This window comes from Knufia obscura (genome assembly GCF_036327395.1).
Source record: "Knufia obscura strain CCFEE 5817 isolate CBS 148926 chromosome Unknown scaffold_4, whole genome shotgun sequence".
Classification (NCBI taxonomy): domain Eukaryota; kingdom Fungi; phylum Ascomycota; class Eurotiomycetes; order Chaetothyriales; family Trichomeriaceae; genus Knufia; species Knufia obscura.
In genome coordinates, this window is record NW_027042690.1 from 2171948 (window position 1) to 2195566 (window position 23619).

The 23619-nt window shown below is 52.2% G+C and overlaps 8 protein-coding genes across 8 annotated transcripts; 5 read left to right on the plus strand and 3 right to left on the minus strand.

Annotated features, from left to right (window-relative positions):
- Positions 1-641: 641 nt before the first annotated feature.
- On the minus strand, positions 642-3060 carry PMZ80_004752 (uncharacterized protein; the record flags this gene model as incomplete). Its single annotated transcript, XM_064873175.1, has 2 exons — positions 642-2556; positions 2615-3060. The coding sequence occupies 2 exons, from the start codon at positions 3058-3060 to the stop codon at positions 642-644; spliced, it is 2361 nt and encodes a 786-aa protein (XP_064731833.1).
- Positions 3061-3834: 774 nt separating this feature from the next.
- On the minus strand, positions 3835-4491 carry ade5 (Bifunctional purine biosynthetic protein ADE5,7; the record flags this gene model as incomplete). The annotated part of the gene is made up of 1 exon (XM_064873176.1): positions 3835-4491. The coding sequence occupies one exon, from the start codon at positions 4489-4491 to the stop codon at positions 3835-3837; it is 657 nt and encodes a 218-aa protein (XP_064731834.1).
- A 525-nt stretch (positions 4492-5016) lies between these two features.
- Positions 5017-6750, plus strand: PMZ80_004754 (uncharacterized protein; the record flags this gene model as incomplete). Its single annotated transcript, XM_064873177.1, has 1 exon — positions 5017-6750. One exon carries the CDS (start codon positions 5017-5019, stop codon positions 6748-6750), a length of 1734 nt encoding a protein of 577 aa, XP_064731835.1.
- A 103-nt stretch (positions 6751-6853) lies between these two features.
- PMZ80_004755 (uncharacterized protein) lies at positions 6854-8524 on the minus strand (the record flags this gene model as incomplete). Its single annotated transcript, XM_064873178.1, has 2 exons — positions 6854-8167; positions 8216-8524. The coding sequence occupies 2 exons, from the start codon at positions 8522-8524 to the stop codon at positions 6854-6856; spliced, it is 1623 nt and encodes a 540-aa protein (XP_064731836.1).
- Positions 8525-11341: 2817 nt separating this feature from the next.
- PMZ80_004756 (uncharacterized protein) lies at positions 11342-12547 on the plus strand (the record flags this gene model as incomplete). Its single annotated transcript, XM_064873179.1, has 3 exons — positions 11342-11878; positions 11923-12012; positions 12062-12547. The coding sequence occupies 3 exons, from the start codon at positions 11342-11344 to the stop codon at positions 12545-12547; spliced, it is 1113 nt and encodes a 370-aa protein (XP_064731837.1).
- A 356-nt stretch (positions 12548-12903) lies between these two features.
- Positions 12904-16614, plus strand: PMZ80_004757 (uncharacterized protein; the record flags this gene model as incomplete). Its single annotated transcript, XM_064873180.1, has 1 exon — positions 12904-16614. One exon carries the CDS (start codon positions 12904-12906, stop codon positions 16612-16614), a length of 3711 nt encoding a protein of 1236 aa, XP_064731838.1.
- Positions 16615-17041: 427 nt separating this feature from the next.
- PMZ80_004758 (uncharacterized protein) lies at positions 17042-18112 on the plus strand (the record flags this gene model as incomplete). The annotated part of the gene is made up of 1 exon (XM_064873181.1): positions 17042-18112. One exon carries the CDS (start codon positions 17042-17044, stop codon positions 18110-18112), a length of 1071 nt encoding a protein of 356 aa, XP_064731839.1.
- A 3090-nt stretch (positions 18113-21202) lies between these two features.
- On the plus strand, positions 21203-23314 carry SAC1 (Phosphoinositide phosphatase sac1; the record flags this gene model as incomplete). Its single annotated transcript, XM_064873182.1, has 1 exon — positions 21203-23314. The coding sequence occupies one exon, from the start codon at positions 21203-21205 to the stop codon at positions 23312-23314; it is 2112 nt and encodes a 703-aa protein (XP_064731840.1).
- Positions 23315-23619: the final 305 nt, after the last annotated feature.

A 23619-nucleotide genomic window follows, 5' to 3' on the forward strand; every position in this document is an offset into this window, starting at 1 on the left:
ACCTCCTCAGTCACAGTCACGTTCTGACTCAGCTCAGACTCGATATGACGCTTCGGCCAGCCATTCACGCTCCGCCAGTTTTTGTAGCACCACTCTACGTCGCGGAAACAGGGCTCTTCAGGGAAGAGCGAGACGCAGTAGGGGTAGTCGTGTTCGTGGCCGCCGTAGGAACCTGCTAGGGTGGGTGTTGCGGTGGCGATGCATAGGAGGATTGTGGTGAGTTTCATGGCGGGAGTGACTGGGTTGGAAGTGGCTTCGAATATGGAGAGGTTGTTGTTCGTGGTTATTACTTGCGAGCGCAAAGTAGGAGAAGAGACTATATTTGTAAAGTTTTAGGAAGAGGATTGCTGAGGCCTTAAGGGTTCTTTTTGTGTGTGGTCCTCGAAATCACTGGCGTGCGCCGTAAGTTGCGCCTGCACCGTCTGGTTCGAAGCTGCGAAACTTGCTCAGATGTGGGAAGTGGCAAGAAGGAAAACCTGCTTAATTGAGAACAGGCAGCCATAGAGTAGTAGATTAGTATCTGATTGATTGAGAGCTGCTGTTGCTTGTGGCAGAGACCACATAGGCTTACAGCCTTACACTCGAGCATTTAGGCTCACGCATCTGAATCTATGAACTCAAGTGATCAAGTCCGGAATACCTCATGACGAGATCAACGACACTGTCCCGTTCGCCTGCAAGTCTCTGCTGCTGAACCCAACGCTGATGCTGAACTCTCCACTCGGAATCAACCACTCCTGCGACACAACATCCCAATAACTCACATCTCTCCGCCTCAACGGAAGCTGAACAGTTGAGCTCTCACCTGGCTGCAACATCACCTTCTCAAAACCTCGGAGAACTTTGGTCGGCGTACCACTGGGTACACTGTCCTGTGGCATGGACAAGTAGAGCTGGACTACAGTCGCGCCGGCCACATCACCTGTGTTCGAAACAGTGACAGAGGCAGCTATCACAGTCTCCCACAGAGCTGGGTTTCCGCCTGGAGTCACTTGATCCGTTGCAGACGGAGCAGAGGGCGTATTCCCTGAGACTGCCTGCACTGTCAAGTCCTGCAGCGAGAATGTGCTGTAGCTTAATCCGTGGCCAAATTCGAACAGAGGTTCAATCCCTGCATTGTCGAAGTGACGGTAGTCGATCATGAGTCCTTCTGTAAAATCAGATTGCCATGCATCTCCATTGTATGAGTCGGGCGTGCCCGTGAGGTTGAGGATTGGCGCGTTATAGTCGCTTTCATTCCTTGCTATTGTGTACGGTAGCTTGCCACTAGGGTTGACTGCCCCGTAAAGGATGTCGACGATGGAGCTGCCGCTTTCTTGTCCCGGCAGATGAGCTGCCAAGATTGCCGTCACGTTCGGGTTGTCAGCCCATGGCATGGTGTTGATGCCGACTGAATGCGTAACGACTACTGTGTTGCTGCAGACGCTTGTGATTTGAGACATCACTGCTGTCGAGTTGTAGTCGAGAGTGAAAAGGGACCTATCATTGCCTTCGCCTGCATATGTCTTGAGGAAGACCAGGCATACATCTGGCAGAGGGTAGAGGCCGCCAAGATTGCCTCTAGCAATTTCGCTGTTGTCCGTCACGTATTGCACCCTGGTACCATCCTGCGTCGCTTTGTTGAGAAGAGCAGATAGCGGAGACACCACATATGTCGCTCTTGCAGTGCCCGACCCGCCGCCCAACATTAAAGTCCCGATGCTGGAATTGCCTACGATGGCAAGCCCGTTTGTTACATCGGGCGCGTCGTTGCCAAACACTGCAATATTGGCAGGCTTGTCGAGCGGTAGCGTATTATTCGTGTTCTTGAGTAGAACTGTACCTGCTGATCCTATGACTCTGATCAGACCAGCATGGTTTGCTCGGACATCACGTGCAGGAACAATCGGTAGCTGGTATCTGTTGGAGCGAGCGTTCGATATGGCTTCAGTGGAAGGATCGACTGTCGGGAATCCCTGGTCTTGGCCAAGGTAGTAGTAAGGCGTCATGATGCGTCGTACCATGTCGTCGAGCCTCGTCTCAGGAATAGTACCGTTTTGCACGAGAGCTGTTAGATTACCGCCGAAGAAGCTGGGCCGATCGGTGCCTGTTGCGCTGAACGAGAGGGATCCCGGCATGTCCATGTCGAGACCTCCAAGCACAGTCTCTATGCTAGCGTGTGTTGCACCCCAATCCGACATGACATATCCTTGGAATCCTAGCTCGCCTTTGAGAAGACCATTCTGAGTTTTCGAGTTTTGGCAGCCATAAGTCTGATTGATCCGTTGGTAGCTACACATGACTGAGGCGACACCGGCCTTTACCGTATCTGCGAAAGGCCAGAGGTAAAGCTCGTGCATGGTTCTGTCATCTATATTGGAGGTCACAGCAGCGACTGTAGTCCCGTTCGGCGTAGTGGTAGGGTTGCGGCGAATTTCTTGCTCGTTGCCAATGAAGTGTTTGATCGTAGCTTGGACTCCAACTGACTGCATGGCTTCCACAGTTGAGGCTGCTGCCATGCCGGTCAAGTAAGGGTCTGGGCTGAAACCTTCCCAATTGCGTCCACCAAGGGCATGTCTGTGAGATCGATCAGCTAGAAGTCCAGAACAGGAACTACAGAATTGTGATTACTAACCTTCCCAATGGCCCGACGACTGGCCCCAGCGCAATATGCGAACCTTTGCCTCTGAACTCCTCTGCCATTGCGATACCTCTTTGGTAGATCAAAGCTTTGTCCCAGGTTGCTGCAGCAGTCAACCCTGCTGGGAAGGCACTTGCAAGGTCTGCCTGTCGTATAGCTGCAGGACCGTCCTGTAAGCACAAACCAGAGAAGTTGAGACGAGCTATAGGAGCAATTGTGCCGACGCAGGCACCATCTGCACCGGTGACCATGTAGGCCTTCTCAGTGAGATTAAGCTGGGCTAGAAAAGCGTTTGCTTTGGCTAAAGCTGCTTCCCATCCGCCGGCACCAGTGATGTTTGGCGAAGGGTATGTTTCTGGCGAGGTGAAATATGGGCCGCCATCGAAGCCATTCTGCGCATGCACAACAGCCAGCAAGCTGGCAAAAAGTGATAGGAGCATGTTGGTTGGTGCTGTGGTATGTGAGTGGCTGTGACAGAAGGGTAGTAGGGGAGAAGGTCCGTTTTTGAGTGAGATCGCAGGCAGCTGGCCGGAAATCCCGCATTAAGCACCCTTCAAGACCGCCGTGGTAAATGTGATGTGTTTGCTCAAGCGAGGTGACTTGTCCAGAGGTACCCCATAAGCTCGGCTCATCTTCAAAGCTAAGCACGGTAATACTCAGCAAGCATCATGCCAAGTCACTTGTGCAAGCACGTTTGTACGTGCCTTCCCTCTGTGGCCAAGTATCAGTTGAGCAGCCAATGCATTTCGTTGAGGCTCATGTCTCCACCTCAAGATCGACATGCGGCAGGTGCGGAGTCGTGGGGAAGGTTCGACTGCTCGGTTCAATAGTCACCGACACAGGTCAACAGAGGCCGTTCGAAGTGCTCCAAGGTAGTCCACGAGTCATGTTGATCGAATACATCTCGGTTGGTGTATATACTGTACATTTCTGCCCAACTTGGTCAGTCTCGCATCGAGTGAAATGACGTCCGATTGCATTCTCGAAGCTGGGTAGCTAGAATCATTTTTGCTCTTAGATACCAACAGTCGGCTGCCACTCGCATTGATGCCTTGATACCTGGTTTTGCGAGAAGCCGACAGTCGGCTTTTTGCATTCGGATGCACAGTCCTCCGATGTGTTCCCAAGCACACACAATGCTAAGCGGCACTTCTCGAAGATGTCCGTACAGCTGCCAAAACACTACCCACGTCCCATGAGTATACCTCAACCAGCTAAACATTACCCAGAGCCTTCGCAGTACCCTGGACGATCAACCTCCACTCGACCTTATGGATCCTTTCCTCCAGATCACTCTCGGTCTCACAGTCCCGGCAAGGCACTTCTTCGACGACAATAGGCTCACCTCGATCAACCTCAGTGATAACATGGTGTATCATCACTCCGGTAGCAGCAATTTCTCCTCTCTGGTAGGCTTCCCAAGCTCTTCCGATCGCATTTGCCCCGTCGAACTGGCCAGGCAAGGCAGGGTGTAGGTTGATAATGGGCACGTTCGCAGCCGTTAGCGCATCGATGAACTTAGGTGAGAGAATATGCATCCAGCCTGCACATACGACTAGGTCGGGTTTAGGCGAGTTCTCCGTGATGAGCTTGGCAAGGTCGACGTCGTAAGCTTCGCGTGCTTTGTCGATACTGTCAGGATGGCTTTTCTTGTAGCCGTGTGTCACGAGATTGTGGTAGGTTGTGGGAATATTCGCGTTCTGTGCTCGGGTCAATCCATACGCATTCTTCTTGTTTGATATCACATGTGTGATTCTGGCATTTTCTAACGGTGCCGTGCCGCACGCATCAATAAGAGCTTGCAGATTGGTGCCACTTCCAGAGATCAGCACCATCAACTTGTGCTCTTTCTTTTCGGCGTTCTCGGCCATTGCTATTGTTGCCCTCAAGAATGGTTGTGCAGGAGTTTGTGCCCTCCCTGGAAATTGTCGAAATTGTAGCAGGCGCGTCAGTGGGGCGTACGCGAGCGAGGCTGAATAAGTGATACGAGGCTGTAGAGCCCCTTTCGCAAACTACGCCGATGGCCACGACACAGCACATCGGCACACCACAGGTATTGTTGAGCTTTGCTACTATCCACGGCGGACGCTTGTAGCTCCTACAAGTAGATGTTCAGGACCTGGCTGACACGTCAATGGTGAGCAGAGCCTCAACATGCCTAAGGCATCTATGCTCTATCGGTGGGGTTCGATCTCAGGCACAACTCATCGGAATTAGGCATGAATATCAGCACCCTCGATTATCGAGCCGAGGCATCACTAAGCCTAATCCGGTCAGCATCCATGTCGAAGCAGCTCATGAACTCATGAACAGCTTCTCTTCTTTTTTGACATATCCTGTGCTACAACGAAGCTGATAATCTCTGTGGAAGTCTCTACACCATCAAAGACAAAACTATGCCTGTCTCATCACTATATCCGCCGATAGAGCTGCAGGAGAAGGATATCTACTCTTTCCTGTTCACCCGGAAGGACAGGCCCTTCCAAGCAAACAAGTATATCTACCAAGATGGCGACGATCCATCAAGAAGATATACTCACACAGAAGTTGCTCATCTATCTCTCCGGTTCGGACAAGGGCTTCAATCTCAATTCAACATACAAAAGAACGATGTTATCGCTCTCTTCACGCCAAACGATGTCGACTATCCCATCGTCGCCTTCGGCGCTCTCTGGGCTGGTGCGATAGTCAGCCCTGCAAACCCAGGCTACACAGTCTCAGAATTTGCCTACCAGCTCAAAGACAGCGGCGCCAAGATCGTGATAGCTCACTGGTCCGCCATCGACACAGTCCGTCAAGCATGCAAACAAGTCGGCATACCGCCCTCCCACATCCTCATCCTCGGAGCTCAACATGACCCATCACACACCCTTGCCCACTGGACAACCGTCAAACCCGTGACAAGCACCCAACCACCTACAACCCCCACCAAAATCTCTCCCAAAGAAGACCTCGCCTTCCTAGTCTACAGCAGCGGCACAACCGGCCGACCCAAAGGCGTAATGCTAACCCACCACAACGTAACCTCCAACGTCCTCCAAATCACCGCCTGCGAAGCCGGCAAACTCTCCCACGACGGCTCAGTTCGCACACCCAACATCCCCGACGCCCCACCCACAGGCGACAAAATCCTATCCTGCCTCCCCTTCTTCCACATCTACGGTCTGACCTCCCTCGTCCTGACGCCCCTCTACAACGGGATCCACACCATCATACTCGCAAAGTTCAGCATCGAGAAGTTCTGCTCGCTTGTGCAAGAACACAGGATAACGTTCATATACATCGTGCCGCCGATGGCGCTGCACCTCGCTAAACATCCGTGTGTCTCAGACTACGATCTGAGTAGTATTCGCATCACGAATAGCGGTGCTGCCCCACTAACACGTGAACTTCAGGAGGCAGTCTTCAAGCGCTGCGGCGTGCGGATAAAGCAGGGGTATGGGCTGTCAGAGACGAGCCCCACGACCCACGAGCAGCGCTTCGAGGACTGGGATAAGAAGATTGGAACGATAGGACGGTTGCAGCCGAATATGCAGGCTAAGTTCTGTGAGATTGGGGCTGAGGATGGACCGGAGGGCCCACCGAAGGAGTTGAAGGCGGGGGAGATAGGGGAGTTGTATATGAAGGGGCCGAATGTGTTTAGGGGTTATTGGAGGAATGAGGCTGCGACGAGGGAGTGTTTGAGTGAGGATGGGTGGTTCAGGACGGGCGATGTGGGGTTTGTGGATGAGGAGGGGGATTTCTGGATTACGGATCGGGTGAAGGAGTTGATTAAGTATAAGGGGTTTCAGGTGCCGCCGGCGGAGTTGGAGGGGTATTTGATTGAGAATGAGTTGGTGGATGATGTTGCTGTTGTGGGTGTTGGGTCGGAGGAGTTGGGGACTGAGATTCCGAGGGCGTATGTTATGCGGAAGGGCGGGTTGGGGGCGGTGCAGCAGGGTGATGAGAAGAGGATTATTGATTGGATGAATGCGAAGGTTGCGAATCATAAGAAGCTCAGAGGCGGAGTGAAGTTCGTGGAGACCGTACCGAAGAGTGCGAGTGGTAAGTTGTTGCGGCGGTTACTTAAGGACCAGGCCAAGAAGGAGTACGCGGAAATTGAGCGGCAAAAGTTGAAGGCTAAGCTGTGAGAGGGCACATGAAGGGATCACGACGTTGTAATATGTTCAGAGGTACGAATTCAGTCTGGCTACTTCAGCTCATTTCACCTTGAAAGCCTCCGCCAACTCCTGTTCATACAACGCTTGTGCCATCTTCCTCGCCACGTCCCCCTTCCCACCTCTCGGCAACGGCTTGTCCTTCTTCGCAATCACAACCGCATGCATCGGCACTTTGCGTCCCTCGTGACATTCTCTGGTTACAGCTCTCAACCAATGGCCACAACTCTTCCTTCACACGTGCCATATCCTCTTCTCCCCCCACCGGCGTCGCAAGCTCAATCAGCACAGCCAAATGTGGCTCTCCACTCCCGTACATGACCGCCTTCTTGACTCGGGGATCACGCTGCAGAACCTCCTGCTCGAAGAAGGTCGGCATGACATTAATACCACTCCCAACAATAATCATGTCGTCGCGCCGCCCGATGTATTTCCATTGATTTGGCTTTGTCGGATGCGGCGCAAACAGGTCCTCCATCGGCCACTCGGTCTTGTCTGGAAAGTTCCAGAATACAGGCTGGCCGCGTCTGATAACTGGATCAGGATGGCGCACCATAACCGCCTCGAACAGGTTTGTGCTAGGGTTGTCAGGTGGATGTGGACGAAATTCGAAATGGCTGTACTCAGGGTTGAAGTGGCAGTATTGCCAGTCTTCGGGATCGGTAGCGTGAGCTACGGGAATAGAGTTCTCAGTGCTCCCGTACCGAGAGTAGAGATGTGTGTGCTTGGAGATCTCATTTCCAGCTGATTCGGAAATGGGCCCACCGGCGTAAAGGAGTTGTTTGAGTTTGGACAATTGAGGCAGAAAACCAGGCTGTTTGGCCATCGCTTCAAGCATGATTGGGGGGAAGAGTCCCGAGTCGATATTTGCATGGTGCAGAGCCTGCTGGATGGTGTCAAGGGACATGGGATTGTCACCACCAATTACGGCGGCAATGCCTTGGTACATGAATCTGTACGTTATCATGACCCCGCCAGCGTGAGAGATACGGAATGCATTGTACACGCGCGTTAGCTCGCCAGTCTTTATGCCCATGTTTTTGTATCCGTTGAGGTCGCGGATGGGCGGTTCGAGCTGAGCAGTGCAAATTGCCCCTAGGGCGTAAGTGACGAGCTTTGCCCTGCCTGTTATGCTTGATGTCCCGCTTGTGTGCAGCTGCATTAGTGGATCGTTGAGACCCTGCTCGACCGTTCTGTCGTACGGGTAGGGCTGCACAGGCTCTGTGGCGAGCAGCGTTGCGAGAGCCGGCACAATGATGGGCTTCATACCGAGGCGTGTCGCAACAGGATCATCGCTGCTTGAGGCCGTACAGGCATAGAAATTGCAATCTGCAGCCTTCAAAAGATACTCGCGCATATCAACAGAGGTCAAGTCTGATAGCAGCAGTACCTGGGCGTTTTGTCAGTTTGGATCTTGGCGCAGATTGGTTACACATACCTGATAACCACATTTCACCAGTGCGATCGGCAGCAAGAAGTAAGCCAGGTCAGCAGTTCCCATGTACGACACAAGTGGGAATGTCTCTGGCTGCGCCTTCCCAAGAGCTTCCTCGAAGAACCATGCTGCACGGTTGACTGCATTGGCGGCGGCAGCGTACGTGATCTCTTCGAAGCCCTGAGAGGGGTCTGAGCTGACCTTGGGTCTTACGGCCCAGGCCTTTTGCGGCTGCTCTTGCGCGACACGGTCAAGCAAATGAGGCAGCAGCTCGAGCTTGACTGGGTGCTTGTCGAGGCCTGTCAGATCCATGACCAGTTAAATTCGGTTCTTGACTTGTTGTCTGAGTTCTGGCAGAGGGTATGGTTATGGGTTAAGCGTCTGCCTAGACCAGCTGTAGCATTGGTAGGAAGGTTTGGCTAAGTTGACTGGGCGAGGTTTTGTGAGACAGGAGCATGCTGATATTTGTTGTCGGGTACCTCCTACGGTTACGACGGATCAAGGCGTCCACATCTCCTCGCTCCAGCCTCAACTAGGTCTGACCTCGCGAAGCTGTTGATCTTCGGAATCTCTGCTGGTAGGTTGAATAGTCCAGCGATGCATTCCACTTTGATTCCCTCGCTGACATGATACTACCATCGGACGAAGGCCCCGGGTACTGGGCCCCGTTAAGTGACAATGGAAGAAGAGAGTTGCCTGGGGCTGCCCGCGGCTCGTTCAACGTCCATTGTTGGTAAAGTTCTGACCTGTTCGGCAGGGAATCTTGGGCAGTGAGCATGATGATAGTACCTCCATCACTGCGCGCCTGACAACGAGCTTCGCAGGATGGCTTTGCATGGTATTGAGCTGGAGCATTAGTGATATGGTAGTAGAGGGTTCAAGGTTTTGCTCCGAAATCCGGAGATCAGGCGTTCGACTTCTGCCGCATCACATTACCAATCTCAACCTGACACAGTCATTCTATCAGGATGCAGCCGAAAGACCAAATCAATCAGGATAATCATATGCGAGGGCAGTCTAGATGGTGCTTTGAGAAGCTGACGATCCATCTTAATATTGTGGGACGCGATGTTGAAACAGAAGACGCGTGGAGATACGCGCTGTTCTGAGACTGGACTAGATCCAGTGCCCTCGGCCTAGTACTGCCCGACTTGCCTTCTCTCCTCCGAATTACATACAGGCGTGACAGGTAATCACTTATAGAGACTAGACTGACCGATCTTCATCGACAGCGTGGAACCCCAGCAATGCTGCGCTCGCTACCTGTCACAACAAGCGCTTTGAGATCATACCAGCCTCAGATTGTTCCTGTGCAGCCGGTATCCAAGAATATCTAGGTGTACACTCGAAACGCGATGGAACGAGGGTCAAACTAAGGATCCCGCGACATTTTGGGCAACAAAATACCCATGGCTCCAAAATGGTATTACAGCGACGAAGTTTTCGTTGGTTACCAACCCTGACCACCTCCCTCTCTTTCTGGCTCGCACAGCAATTGAACCCGCCTCTGCATGCCGGAAACCCTTCATAACTTCCGCCCTTGTACCTCTGTCGGGATTGGTCTTCATTGTCGTCTGAGGAAACTTACATATGACAGCTCGGTAAGTCCAATCCGGAGACCATAACGTTGTCTGTCCCTTCAGGTCGACATACGCAGTGAACATCTTCGTGTAATCAGCAGAAGTAGTGCAATCCTTCTCCTGGAAATTTGCGCAGACGACACCGGCAGGGAATTGCTATAGAGGTCCTCAGTGTCGTCGAGATAAAAGGATGGGTCAGCTTACCAGACTGCTCCCAGGATCGCCTAAAATGTCAGGGTTCGGTATGGGAGTACACTTTCCGAGTTCAACCTCAATCTGCTTGTAGGCGCCGCCTCTGTTTTCATCAGCCCAGAGGTCGAATAGGATGGTCATTTTCTCTGCGACAACGGATGGCAAGGAGCTTGCGAGGAGGACGCTGACAGCACGTGGTAGAGTGAGCAACATGGTGGTTGGTTGGGCTTCACTGTTGAATCAGGAAAAGGGATTGTGGAACGAGTGAGGTACCGGTAGGTACAAGTTACACTCGTGAGTCCATGCGAGTTGTTTGTCTTCAGGACGAAGGTTCGAACGGTCGGGCGAACAAAGCAAGCGAGACCAACGTCGCACAGACGAACGCCGCAGTTCTCGGTTTGTTCACCTTCGTCTCTGCCGGAAGGAATGCATAGGTTTTATGAAGCTAAGTGCCTTTGAGCTCAGATGCTAGCCTGCTTCCCGCATTGCTATGATGCCATATGAAGGAGGTCCTTTTCTGGTGAAGCTGTGGCGTGAGGCAGACTTCAGCCACGAGTCCTTCTGCGCGCCCCAGCTGGGGACATTAGACAGCAGTAGTGAACAAGACTTGTGCTGATGCTGTCGGCAGCACACCTGAATGGAAGTGTATAACATCTCTGCAACGGCGCAGGCACCTAGGCTCGCTCGCTCTCGAGATCGGACGCCAGTGGTCACCCGCTACCTAGTAGACAAGTTGGGTCTGAAGGGGTGTTCGAGCCTAGGCTGAAGCGTCCGAGCATAATATTTGTGGTATGAGGTACGTAACAGCACAACTGACCACTGGGCGCCGACAACGCGTCGAAGATGAGCCGAGGTTCTTCTGGCTGAGCCGTCTGCTTTCACATGTATGAGTTTACTCCTGACGATGCAAATTTGTTTCCACAAGCAATGAACAACAGCGAGTCTCCCAAGCCATGTGCCTGGATCTGCTAGCAGTGGGGCAGGTCTCCAACACTTACCTGAACTTTGTCACAGAATAATGAGGGGAAGCGCGTGGATTGTTCTTTTGGTGCATCAAGACTCTGGGGCACCTTCCTCTGGCTGCTCCGCCCAAGCTTCATCATTCGCCATAGAGAGCCTGATCTTGCACAGCCGGACACGGACAGTCGTCTGCTCATTTCATGGCCATGCCCCGCAATGTAGAGACGTGCCTAGGCTATCTGCTGGGGAAACAACCATGAAGGACATGCTCTGAAACTCTTTCCTGCTTCATTGACGCTCATACTTTGTGAGATTGCTGGTTGACACTGCTAATCGGTAGAAAACAATTCCTATCCCACCTACTCAGTATATCAGGCTTGAATTGAACATTGCCAACATGGCTGCCGTCGAAGTCCCAACCCACCACAAAGCCCTCATCTACGACAAACCCGGCGAGATTAGTACCAAGCTTGAGACCATCGAGACTCCCAAGCCAGGCTTCGGAGAATGCTTGATCAACCTCACTCATTCTGGCGTGTGCCACAGCGATCAAGCTGTTATGTGCAACCGCTGGTCATGGCTCCCAGCACCTACACAAGCAGGACAAGTTGGAGGCCACGAAGGTGTAGGCAAGGTCGTCTCTTTGGGACCAGGCACGGAGAACTCAGGCCTCAAGATCGGTGACAGAGTCGGCATCAAGTGGATGGCAGGTGTCTGCGGCAACTGCTTACCTTGCTTGTCTGGAAGAGATGCTTGCTGTACATCTGGCAAAATCAGCGGGTACTACACACCTGGAACGTTTCAACAGTATGCACTTGGACCGGCGCATTACGTTACCCCGATTCCAGACGCTCTGCCTAGTGACCTTGCCGCGCCATTGCTCTGTGGTGGTGTGACCGTGTATGCTGGACTGAAGAAATGCGGCGCCCAGCCAGTGAGTTCTGCATTCTGTGCATGAATATATTGACAACTCTTCAGGGTGACACAGTTGTAATCCCGGGTGCGGGAGGCGGGCTTGGGCATTTGGCCATCCAGATTGGAGGTAAAGGGATGGGCTTCCGCATGATCGTCAGTGCCGCACCAACCCAGTGCTTGAGCTCCAGCTGACTGTTTCCAGGGTATTGACTCGGGCGACAAGGAAGATTTCGTGCGTGGTCTGGGTGCTGAAGCATTCTTTGACATCACCAAATATAGCAAGGACGCAGAAGGTACCAAGAAACTCACTGAGGACGTCAAGAAGGCTTCGACGGACGGAATGGGAGCCGCAGGAGTGGTCGTATGCACTGCGTCCAATGCTGCTTATGGTCAAGCTTTGGGGTTCTTGCGGTTTGGTGGAACTTTGGTCTGCGTAGGCGTTCCAGAAGGAGACCCTGTTCCGATCGCTGGGGCCGACCCAGGATCGATGCTGATTCAAGAGAAGCGAATTGTTGGCAGCGCAGTTGGCAATCGAAAAGATGCCATCGACACGATGAACATGGCGGCACGGGGAGTGATCAAGACACATTTTACGGTTGAGCCCATGTCCAAGTTGAGCGAGGTGTTCGAGAGGATGGAGAAGTCACAATTGGTGGGACGAGTGGTAATTGACCTGAGCAAAGAGTAGGTAGACCTATTCCGTAAAACGAAGAAATGCAGAGATATAGGTAGTAGTCTCAGAGTGTCTGTCCGCACCTGCCTGCGCAGCCTCGAGCCTGAAGACTGCGACGCGACGCGACTGTTTTCCCGGCTAGCTTTCGTGGTGAGCCACATGATCGTCGCGGCGCCACTCCGCAAGTTAGTGGCTCCGAAGATTGTGGCGCTCGGTGGAACTTGACTTATCTCACGGGCGCAGCTCGAGTCACCATCCAAAACAGGCTGCGGCCGCGCCCAAGCCGTCTTGACTGCTGTCTGTTCAAGTTGACGTGGATGATGTACTCGTAACAGTGGACTAGATCTAAAATCCCGCTTCTTGCGACTACCATGAGTCAGCAGAATCCACAACCGCCCTACTACAACTTCCAGCAACACACTCCAGGCCCACCTCAACCGCAATGGCAAGCTAATCCCCAGCGACCGGGCAGAGGATGGGGAGATCCTCGTCCCTCACAAGCATCGCCAGTCGTCTCTTCCCCTGGAAACGCCTTCCCTTCCCAACATGGCTACGGTACTGCGCCGAGTCCACAGCCATTTCCTCCACCTCCACCTCCTCCACCGGGCGGCTTCCCGCATGCGAATGCCCCGGGCGCATCACACCATGATACCGCTGGTTGGGGAGTGAAATACAACCAGAACCAGGCCTATGCGCAGCCACAAGATCATGCCCTGAAACCACCGCTACCGCCCAGACCAGCTAGCGGGCAAGGAGGAGGACAATCAGCCTGGAGCAACCAGATAGCCCAGCAGAACCCTCCGACCCCACCACCAAGGCCTCCGGAGTACGCTACACAGCAGCAGCAGCAGCAAAGTCACTACTTTCCTCACGAGCAATACTCTCATCGTCCGCCTGCCCACCACTACGAGCCCTCAACCGGACAATGGCCCCCACATCAGCCGCAGAACCTGGGTTCAGGCCCTGCCTGGCAACAGCCTCAGCATTTCGATGATCAGCCGGTATCACCAATTGAGCAACAACATCAGCAACAGCAAGCCTGGCCTTCGTCCACTCCTGCGCCACAGAATCCGAACCGGTCCTATATTCAAGCTCCATCTCAGCAAGTTCATTTGCCGCCTGCCTCAGGATCCATTCCTGTGCCGGGAGCAAGTGCTCTCGGCTCAGGAGGCCCTTCCGATTGGCAACATTTTCCTGGGGACGAGCAGTACTATCACGACCAATCACACCAGCAGCAGCACGAACCTCAGAACTCGCAGCCCTTCACGGTTACGCCCGAGCAGATTCATGCGACGCCAGCATATACTAGTCCTGGACAGCTTGGCCCGACCGGTACTTACCCACCTCAAGGGACAGTCGCTGCACAGGTGGAGCAACAGCCATCTGCACAATTGCCTCAACCTACGTCGCATGACGATTCATCCGCACTCGTTGCCGGAGATTGTATACGTCAAGGTAGTGACGCTACAGCAAGCACTTCGAGTATTCACAAAAGAGCCGGAACCATTGATAGTGTAATTCAAGCATGGAGCACACCTGGTGGCGACAGTGTCAAGATCGAGCCTCTCAAGCCTGCGTCAAGACCCGTATCGACTCTGCAGCAGGCTCTTCCGACCTTACGAGAGATATCAAGTATCCAGACGCAGACCGACTTCCCTCCAATCGTGAAGACAGAGACCAAGATTGAGACGAAAGTTGAAACACGAGAAATTGATCCTTATGAAGACCTGAAGAACGAGTATCGCACGAGCCTAAACCGATATGCTACCATGCTAAGGCAAGAAAGAGCTGCACAAACCGAGCAGGAAAAGATGAAGATTGTCTTTGATTTTGTCAATAGGGAAGTCAAGCTACGAAGCGTCATGTTCAACGCTGAACCTGCCGAACTGGTCCGGTCCAGTGAGCTAGCAGGGCTTCGAAAGGCGGCTGAAAAGGCCAAAGAGGAAGAGGTCATGAAGATATCGTCGAGGCCCAAGGATGAAGGTCAGGTCAAAAACGCTACACACACGTCCGCCAAGCCACCTCAGATTAACACGCGGCCCACCTCACCACAGCACTCTCGAGATGATGGCTTTGTCGTCGTCAATGCCGATGGCGACGATGCGGAATACAGCCCCGGTGGACGTCCTAGAGTAGCAGTGCCGACAAAAACTCCTGTGCAGCACCGACCAAAGTCTCCGGCAATACAGACTGGTCCTGCACGAAAGTTTGTCCAGCCAGGCTCACCTAGTGACAATGCTCCTATGGCACTCGACGACTACATCACAATGGAACAATCCACAGCAGGCCCTGATCGCGCCTTTACAGCGACTCCTGCATCAATGCAGCGGCCAGGTAGCACAAACCCGTCTGCGGTTCCTTCAGGCCAAGCTCAAAACACCCCAGCGCCGATCCCTTTTCAGCCACCAAGACCAGCGTACACGCCTTTTCGATACAATGAAGCCCTGGACTCCACGAAGCCCACAATCGATGCCTCGAAACCTGCCAATGAGGCGTATATGAGACTTCGCAATGAGCAAGCTGCTGAGTCTGGTCGACTTCTTAGCCAAGAGCCACCTTTGCTTACCGTCACTGCACCGGACCGTAGCCATAACGCCACGCCTTCACGTGCGCGGCAACAACAGGAGGAAGCATTCATCGGTCTTCTTCGCCAGCAGAGCAAGGCGACCAACAAGCCATCGCATACACCTCCGCCTTCAGACGCGCCAGCTCCACTTCGCGTCGGTACTCCGTTGAAAAGGAGGCCATCATTGCCGCCATTAGTCAAGAGCTCTGAGTCACTTCGAGAGTCACTTCCGCAAAATCTGGCTCAGTTAACTTTCCCTCCTCAATCACACCCGAAGGTGGCTCCCATCAGCTCTTCGCTTGCTAAGTTAGTAGATGACTTCAGCTTTATCCATGCTACAGTTGTGGCTTGGGACAAGGAGAACCGAAAACACCGACAGCAACTCGACGCTGAACGAGCTGATCGAGAATCTGACAACTCATCACGTGTCGACGAGCTCTTCCACGACAATCAAATCGGCTATGCTGATATTGCAAACCTCGAAGAAGACTTCAAGCTGGAAGAAGCCAGCAAGAAGTATCAAGAAGATCAAGACGAATTGGACAGCTTCACTAGGAATGTGTTTGAGAGAGTGACGCAAAGGCTGGAGAATGAAGTCGCCGAACTTGAAACACTGCGCATCAAGACGTTGGATGTCCTCGATCTAGGAGCTCAAAGTGCTTCGAGTCGCATCCGAATAGCCGTCAGCAGTCCTGCCAGTGCTTTGGAGAAAGCGCCTCTTGCAGATATCATGACCACAATGCTTCAAGTCTTCAACAAGATCGAGGTCAGATATACGAAGATTGCGGAAGCTCATTTTGAGCGCGAACGCCGACGAAAACGGCTTGAATTGACAGTTTTGTACACCAATGGTGATACGGCAGGCGTGAAAAAGCTGGAGAAGGACTTCGAAAAAGCGCAGGCTATGCAGATTTTGTCGGAAGCACGAAAGCGTGATGAGAGGGCGAACAAGCTTATGGACAGTTTCGACCGTGCAGTTGTCAGGGGCCTAGCTGAAAACCAGGAATGGGTAGACGAAATGTCAAACAAAGGTACATTGCTTCGAGACCTCGTCCTTGGCTCCGAAAGTAATGGCCCGCAAGGTCAAAGTCGTCAAGAGCTTCTCTACGGACCTAGTGGCATCCGTGAGACCATCGACCTGTTCCAAGAAGCTGTCAGTATGGTTTTGCAAGATTCAAGAGAACTTGTGCAAATGTCCAGTCACGCTGATAAGATTCTCAACGAAGCAGATTTCGCTATGTTTATTGCTGAAGCGAAGATAGCAGACTCTAGCGATAAGGAGTTCGAGAAGTTGCGGACCGAAAAGACAAAGGAGGATCAGAAACTCAAAGATGAATCCGACAACCGAATGAGCGGCGTCAAGAGGGGGCCGGATGAGATATTCGAGTTCATCAGGGATATCAGGAACTACATTGGGAATGACAAGGATTTCCAGACCAGAATTAATCACGCGTTGGATGCGGCTAAGAGGCGCAACCAGCCTCACCCAGATGTAGGGAGTATGAGGGAGGTGTAGGCGTTCTACGGGGTTTCAGCACATATCATGGTTTGCGTTGAGGGTACAGGTTAGCAGTGGCGTTCACTGTGGCCATTTTCTTGGAGACCACACTACATAATGTTCATCCCTCTTGAGTCTCTGCACTTGCAAGTCCTGGAAGCAATGCACAGTCATCATGTCCGATACGGCATGGTGTTCACATTTTGCGCGCTCTTTCGCGAGGCGAAAGCTTATTTTTGCCTGAATACACTTCCGGCCACCTGTGCCAAGAACTCTGAGCTGCGTATGTAATCAGTCCTTGTTGCTTCACATGGCGTACGTAATACTCCTTGGGCAATGCACGCTCGCAATATCCTTGAGCAACATCAACATGCTGTTCATCAAAGTGCTGACCCTTGCCGCAATCGTCGCGTAGGTATTTCGAACAGGTGAAGTGCAACTCGACATGTCAGTCAAATCGCCCATGATCCGGCTGGCTCCGGTCAACTTCGAAGACCTCCCCAACCACCCAACCTTCGGAAGCAGCGGCTCCAATGGTAACAACCGCCCAGACCTCCTCCGCTTCGCCCTCACACTCCTCGACCAAGGCAGATCCCTAGTAGAACCAACCCAATTCAACCTCACCTTCAAATCACACTCCTGGAAACCGTCCCCACCATCCAACAACGAAGTCGAGATCCTATCAACCACAATCCCCACATGCGACCTCGAAAAGCTGCCCTGGTCCAGCGACGCCACCCCCCGTCCGAAACCATCGAAGCTAGAAGACGAACACTGGTACGCCCGCCGCTCCTACCACGCTAATCACCCATCCAAGAACAACGCGCCCGGCACCGCGTCATTTGAGGAATTTGTTTATGGGTTGCGCGATAACCACTCGAAACATGAATATGATTTTACGCCCTCCATCTACGACGCGCGATTGATCTGTGAGTGGAATGAGGAATTGCGGCAGCAGTTATCAGACTCGAACTCGGCCTCACCAGATCAGCCAAACTACATAAACACAACAATCTCCATCTACGAAATGGCCCATAAACTCCCCACCCCACTTTCACCGCGCTGTTTCCCCGTGTTGGTTGTGACAGCGAGTGTCTCACAGGATGAATTCATCGCCGTCACACTCCCCGTTGATATCACACGGTGTCCCTCCGCATTCTACAGTACCGGGCGCAACAGATCCGAGGGACTCGACGCCCAGATGAGAAAACCCGTCACAGTAGGCTCTTACTGCGCCGTTGAGCGTGTTGTCAAATACACCAAAAGCACGACTCACACGGACAAAGAGGGGAGGGTGCATAGTCATGAAGATGGAGGTGGTGGTGGGGGAGAGGAAATAGAGTGGATTATGGCGACGGCGAGTCATGCGGGGGGAAATGTACCTGTTGCGTTGCAACGGATGGGGATTCCGGGGGGTATTGCGAAGGATGTGGGGTTGTTTTTGAAGTGGATTCATGGGGTGAGTGATGAGGAGGTTAGGGGGCAGGGGGTGGGGTGTAGTACGGCGAGGCCGTAGTGGAGATTGAAGAGGGGGAAAAGTGTACTTATTGGGGTTGTTGTTGAAGCGGGTAGGTGTCTAGAGTGCCGCCGATCGAGGGCGGAGTAATGTTTAATGTAGTGTATAGCAGGAGTAGTAGCATGCGCTTGCTTGTCGAATCGAACATACCAGGGCTGCCTCCTTCTCCAAGGCAAAGTCCCGATGACTTCCTTATTTTTGAACATTACAAGCTTCGATTGTGAGTCGCCACCGGCATGCCAATCCACAACGGGGTGGCGAGCTTCTTCCGCACGAACCATGAGAATTTAGCCATTGAGGACTCTCAGGCGTCATGATAAAGCTTACGTAGAAGCAGACAGGTATCAAGGCTTCAAGAAGTAACGGAACATGCTATGGTCCGTTAATGGTGTAGTTACGTATGCCATACGTCAACCGAGCAGCTACCAAGCTTCCGTTGTGGTCAAGCACAACATGACCTCAATGCACAAGCACGAGCTAAAGCCCTGTTCCTGAAGTGATGTCTGTAGCTTTCGAAGTCAACCTCCCGCGGGACGATCGCACCAAGGCACCTGTGCTCGTGTGCCTTCCATCGCTGGCTTCTGGCGGTCCACACGATGTCGCTGTCCGCAGTACAAGGAGGCGGCCATACTTGATGACGCGGAAATAGGAACGCTGCTCAACTGCTTATACCAACTCTTCCAACAACATCGACAAGCCCATCGCACCAGGGTACTCATCCTTGTCCGTAGATGGCGTACAAACATAGCCTCAAGCGTCAAAATATACAAGCCTAGGTGGTTTGTGCCCAGATCGGTTGCAACGCCAACACTGGCCATGCAGTGTCCATATCCCAAAATGAGCCTTGTGCTTTGGCGCGAGAAACAGCGAGGGGCATTCTCCGGACGAATTAGAAGCTTCGCCAGGTTCGAGGTCGAAGGAGTTTCTCCATTAGTCAAACTTCGTCGATGGTGAATTCATAACCTAGATATTCGAGTGTTTTTTTGATCCTATGCCGAATGATCCTGTTCCGACCATTGCCAACTTGGCGGTTACGGAAACCCAAGTATTAGGAAGAGTAGGCCTTTGGGATTGACCTGGAAGCATTGCGATTGACCTCGAGGCTCTAATTTAGGAGTATACTAAGTCCGAGGCGAAAGAATAAGTGATCCAGGACAACGTACCGATCTGCTTTGTGAAAGCAGACGTTCTGCGGGAACCTGCTTTTCTGGCCGACCGGACGACGCAGTTGGGCAGCAGGATAACCTCGGTCAGTCCGTCCTGAATCTGTACCACTCCTGCCGTTGGTGCAAAGAATAGCCATGAACCGGGTGCAACACGATTGCCTCAAATAGCCGCTTCAAGGTTACTTCTTTCTAGAACCCATGACCTGAGCTTGTACTCCCTATCACGTATTCCGACGGCTACCACACCAATGCATGGCCTCGCTCGGTCGTCCTTTCGTCTGCGTATTTGCGACTTCACCTAGGTACTGAATCAGCTGTAATCAACACACTCCCAGACAATGAGCATTGGGGCTAGGATGTTTCAATTGACATCTCTGCTGAACAAGTCAATGCTCGCGAGAAGCCAACAGTGCTTGGATTAAGGTACCATGATGTTAGATATATGTGAGACCAACGCCAACAACCAACCAGATGGTAGGTGGAGAGCATGAATCTGTAAGTGTGACAGCCGTGTAGATACCTTCGCCAGCCCCTCAACTCCTGCTAATCAGTATCGAACATCTCAACCTGCTTGCGACAATTCTATGTTTGGACACAAATATGTTCGCTCAGCAATTACAGTTTCCAGCACCTTGTTGACCCGTCGCTTCTGGCCTCAGGTCAAGCGGGCCTGTCCTTGGGTTGGCGCGCAGGTTTCTCGGACCAGCCTGATCGAGCGGCAGCTTCTTAGCAATGGCAGTAAACAGTTCCTTGACGTTGTTGGCTGTCTTCGCTGATGTCTCGAAAAAGAGCAGACCGGCTTCCTTTGCATATGCTTCGGCGTCGGCAGTGGAGATGGCTCGCTTATCGGGGTTCTCGTCAACGATATCTTTCTTGTTGCCAGCGAGGGCGATGATGATGTTCTCGTTCGCTTGTCTCTGAAGCTCTTTTACCCATGATTTGGCCTTGTCCAGTGACGACTACTCTCTTGTCAGCATACTCTTCTTCTACCTAGGCTAGGACCCTAGCATACAGCTTGTGTGATATCATAAACAACGACAGCGCAGTGTGCATTTCTGTAATACATGGGTGCCAGCGACTTGTATCTTTCTTGACCTGCTGTGTCCCATATTTCGAACTTGACTGTTGTGTTCTCGTCTAGGGCGACTGTCTGGGTCAAGAAGGCGGCACCGATGGTCGATTCGCGGTAGTCATCGAACTGATCTTTGACGAATCTGAGCACTAACGAGGACTGGTTTCGTGGTATTAGTACTGGGTGGCTAGATGAGTCGGATAAGAGTAGATCAGTACCTTTCCAACCGCGGATTCACCTGCAAGTATGTTAGTAACTGCCCTGCCGCATGCTGCTTCACTGGATCGTACCGAGTAAGACCAACTTGAACTGAGCAAAACGGCCGCCTGCTCCTGGTCTTCCGGCTGGCCCTCTTCCTGCCATGATGGCAAAGGTGAGAAGTTATTCGAGTAGCGCGCAAAGTAGAAGGGTATCGGATGCTCGGTATAGTGGATTCTCGGAGTTATGTGTTTGATTCGTAGTATGCTCTGTTCAAAAGATCAATGGTTGTGCCTGTTGGATCCTGGTTGCGCAACAGTTAAAGTCACTGGACATGCGTCAAGGCAAACTAGTTGGGGCTCTCGGGCGGCGGCTTCCTCGAACTGGCGCTGAATGGCGTTAGCATGATGTGGCTCAAGCAGCAACGGTCCACCGTATCCTAACAAAGCGCATCGTAGTTACGGAGAACATTTGACACCATAAGTGCGAAGACCCAATGACGCAGCCGCATCGCGTCCAGGGCAACTCTCAAAAGTGTCAGCATTTCCATCGTGGTAACTCCCAGGCACAGTAGCTTGGCTGAGTAGAACTTTGGCAAGTTGCTATCCGAGGGCTCTCAAAGAGCTTTCTATACAGTAGACCCGGAACCGCATCATGGCGAGCCAAGCACCTTTTCGAGACATCAACCTACATGCTTCTGGCGCACACTATGCATTCACCTCACCCTCGAACCCAAATTCACCGACGTTGGTCATTGAGCGGCCTTCTGGAGATATCCGACTAAACAACGGGCCACTACTAGCGACCAAGCGAGTATCCAGTATTGCTGGCATCTTGGGCATAATCAAGCTCAAGCTCGACAAATATGTCATTGTTATTACGAAGGCTGAACCCATGGGCAGGCTATGGGGACATATGGTTTACAGAGTCGTTGCTACAGAATTCCTACCGCTCCGAGAACGTCCGGTGCACGATCCAGATGAAGACACCTATCTCACATACCTCAAATCATTGCTGGCTAACGGTCCAATGTACTTCTCCTACTCGATAGATCTGACCAATTCCTTCCAGCGGCAGGCTGAGGCCGACTTGCAGAAGCCGATATGGATGCGAGCAGACGACCGCTTCTTCTGGAACAGATTCGTGCAGACAGACCTGATAGACTTTAGACTTGGAGGGGGAAGTGGAAGCGGTTCAAGAAGCGGCCAACAACCTGGCGCTGATGCTTACATTCTACCTGTCATGTATGGTATGCTCAGGATCACACCCGCGAAGATTAGGAATACTGCATTTACTTTTGCCCTGATCACTCGCAGATCAAGACATCGAGGCGGGGCAAGATATCTGTCAAGAGGCATAGACGAGCATGGCCATGTCTCCAACTTCAACGAGACCGAGCAAATCGTGCTGTTGAACGACACTGTAGGACCAAGCTTCGACTCAGGGGGCAATGGTTCCATGAATATCAAGAATGCAGGCACCGGATCCGAAACACAAATCATGTCCTATGTGCAGACAAGAGGTAGCGTGCCTGTCTACTGGGCTGAAATTAATGACCTACGTTATACACCCAAGTTGCAGATCAGAGGCGTTGACACTGCCCAGAATGCTGCACGCAGACACTTCACCGAGCAGATCAGGATATACGGAGAGAACTACCTAGTCAACCTAGTCAATCAGCGAGGTCGAGAAGAACGTGTCAAGAAGGCATACGAGCAGATGGTGCGGGCGTTGGTCAGCAATCCTGACGAAGACGTTGAGGCCGATAGCAAGACTTCTGAGAAGTTTCACGAGATTGAGCCTCAAGGTGGGAGACAACGAATGGATCGGCTGCATTACATATATTTCGACTTTCACAACGAGACAAAAGGCTTGAAGTGGCATCGAGCACAACTTTTACTGGATCAACTTGTGGACGGACTTAACAAAGGTGGCTATTTCAGAGGCGCTGAGATGCCTGGACAAGTTGAGGCTCTCGAGACTCGGATGAAACAGACAGCAGTCGTGAGAACGAATTGTATGGATTGCCTCGATCGAACAAACGTCGTGCAGAGCATGCTAGGCAGGTGGGCTTTGACGAAGCAGCTACAAGATGCTGGTATCCTATCCCAAACAGATAACGTGTCGGACGAAGCTACCTTCGAACATCTATATCGCAACATGTGGGCAGATAACGCCGATGTTGTCTCCAAATCATACTCGGGCACCGGCGCATTGAAGACGGACTTTACCCGAACCGGTAACCGAACACGAATGGGTATGGCTCAGGATCTCAACAACTCCATCACACGATACGTCCGGAACAACTTCCTCGACGGACCGCGACAGGACAGCTTCGACGTCTTCCTAGGAGCTTATTTGCCCTCGACAGCTGGTGTTGGCCAAGCTCGCACTTTTGTCGATAAGCGGCCGCTGATAGTGCAAGCTGTGCCATATGTACTTGCAGCTATGGTCTTCATTGTGTTCATCTTCTTGTTGACTCCACGAGCAGCCGACGCAAAGACTATATGGCCTATTCGACTGTTCGCACTACTTTGTCTTGCGGTTGCTGGATGGTCTGCACAATTCATCTACACGAATGGAATGCTCTATGTTAATTGGCCGAAACTGAACACGCCGCAGTATGCCATTGAAGGATTCTCTAGTGCTTTGGCACGAGCTCAGAAAGATCCTCTTCTTGGTCAGTTCGTCCAAGCGAAGCGAACGAGGAATATTAGTCGGAGCAACATTGGGGACATGGAGGAAGGCAAAAAGCGAGTGGACTGAGTTTTGTTCTCAGCATGATGATACCCTTGGGTTAGAGATAATAGAATTGCATGTTCTTGACTGTGTATTCTGTGTTTCCAGTAAGGTATTGTGGTAACAAGGGCTCATAAGAGCATGTCTGCGAGATTGGTCACTACAACTATCTGTCGGGCCACAGATGCATCCATATTGACCGTAAATCGAGCGGCTTGACTGGACGAGGAGATATAAATCTCGAGATACTCGTCCCCCTGGTGGCACAAAACAGCTTTCATATGATTCGCTGGAATCCATCTCATCGGGGAGTTTCTTCGGCGGAATTCGCG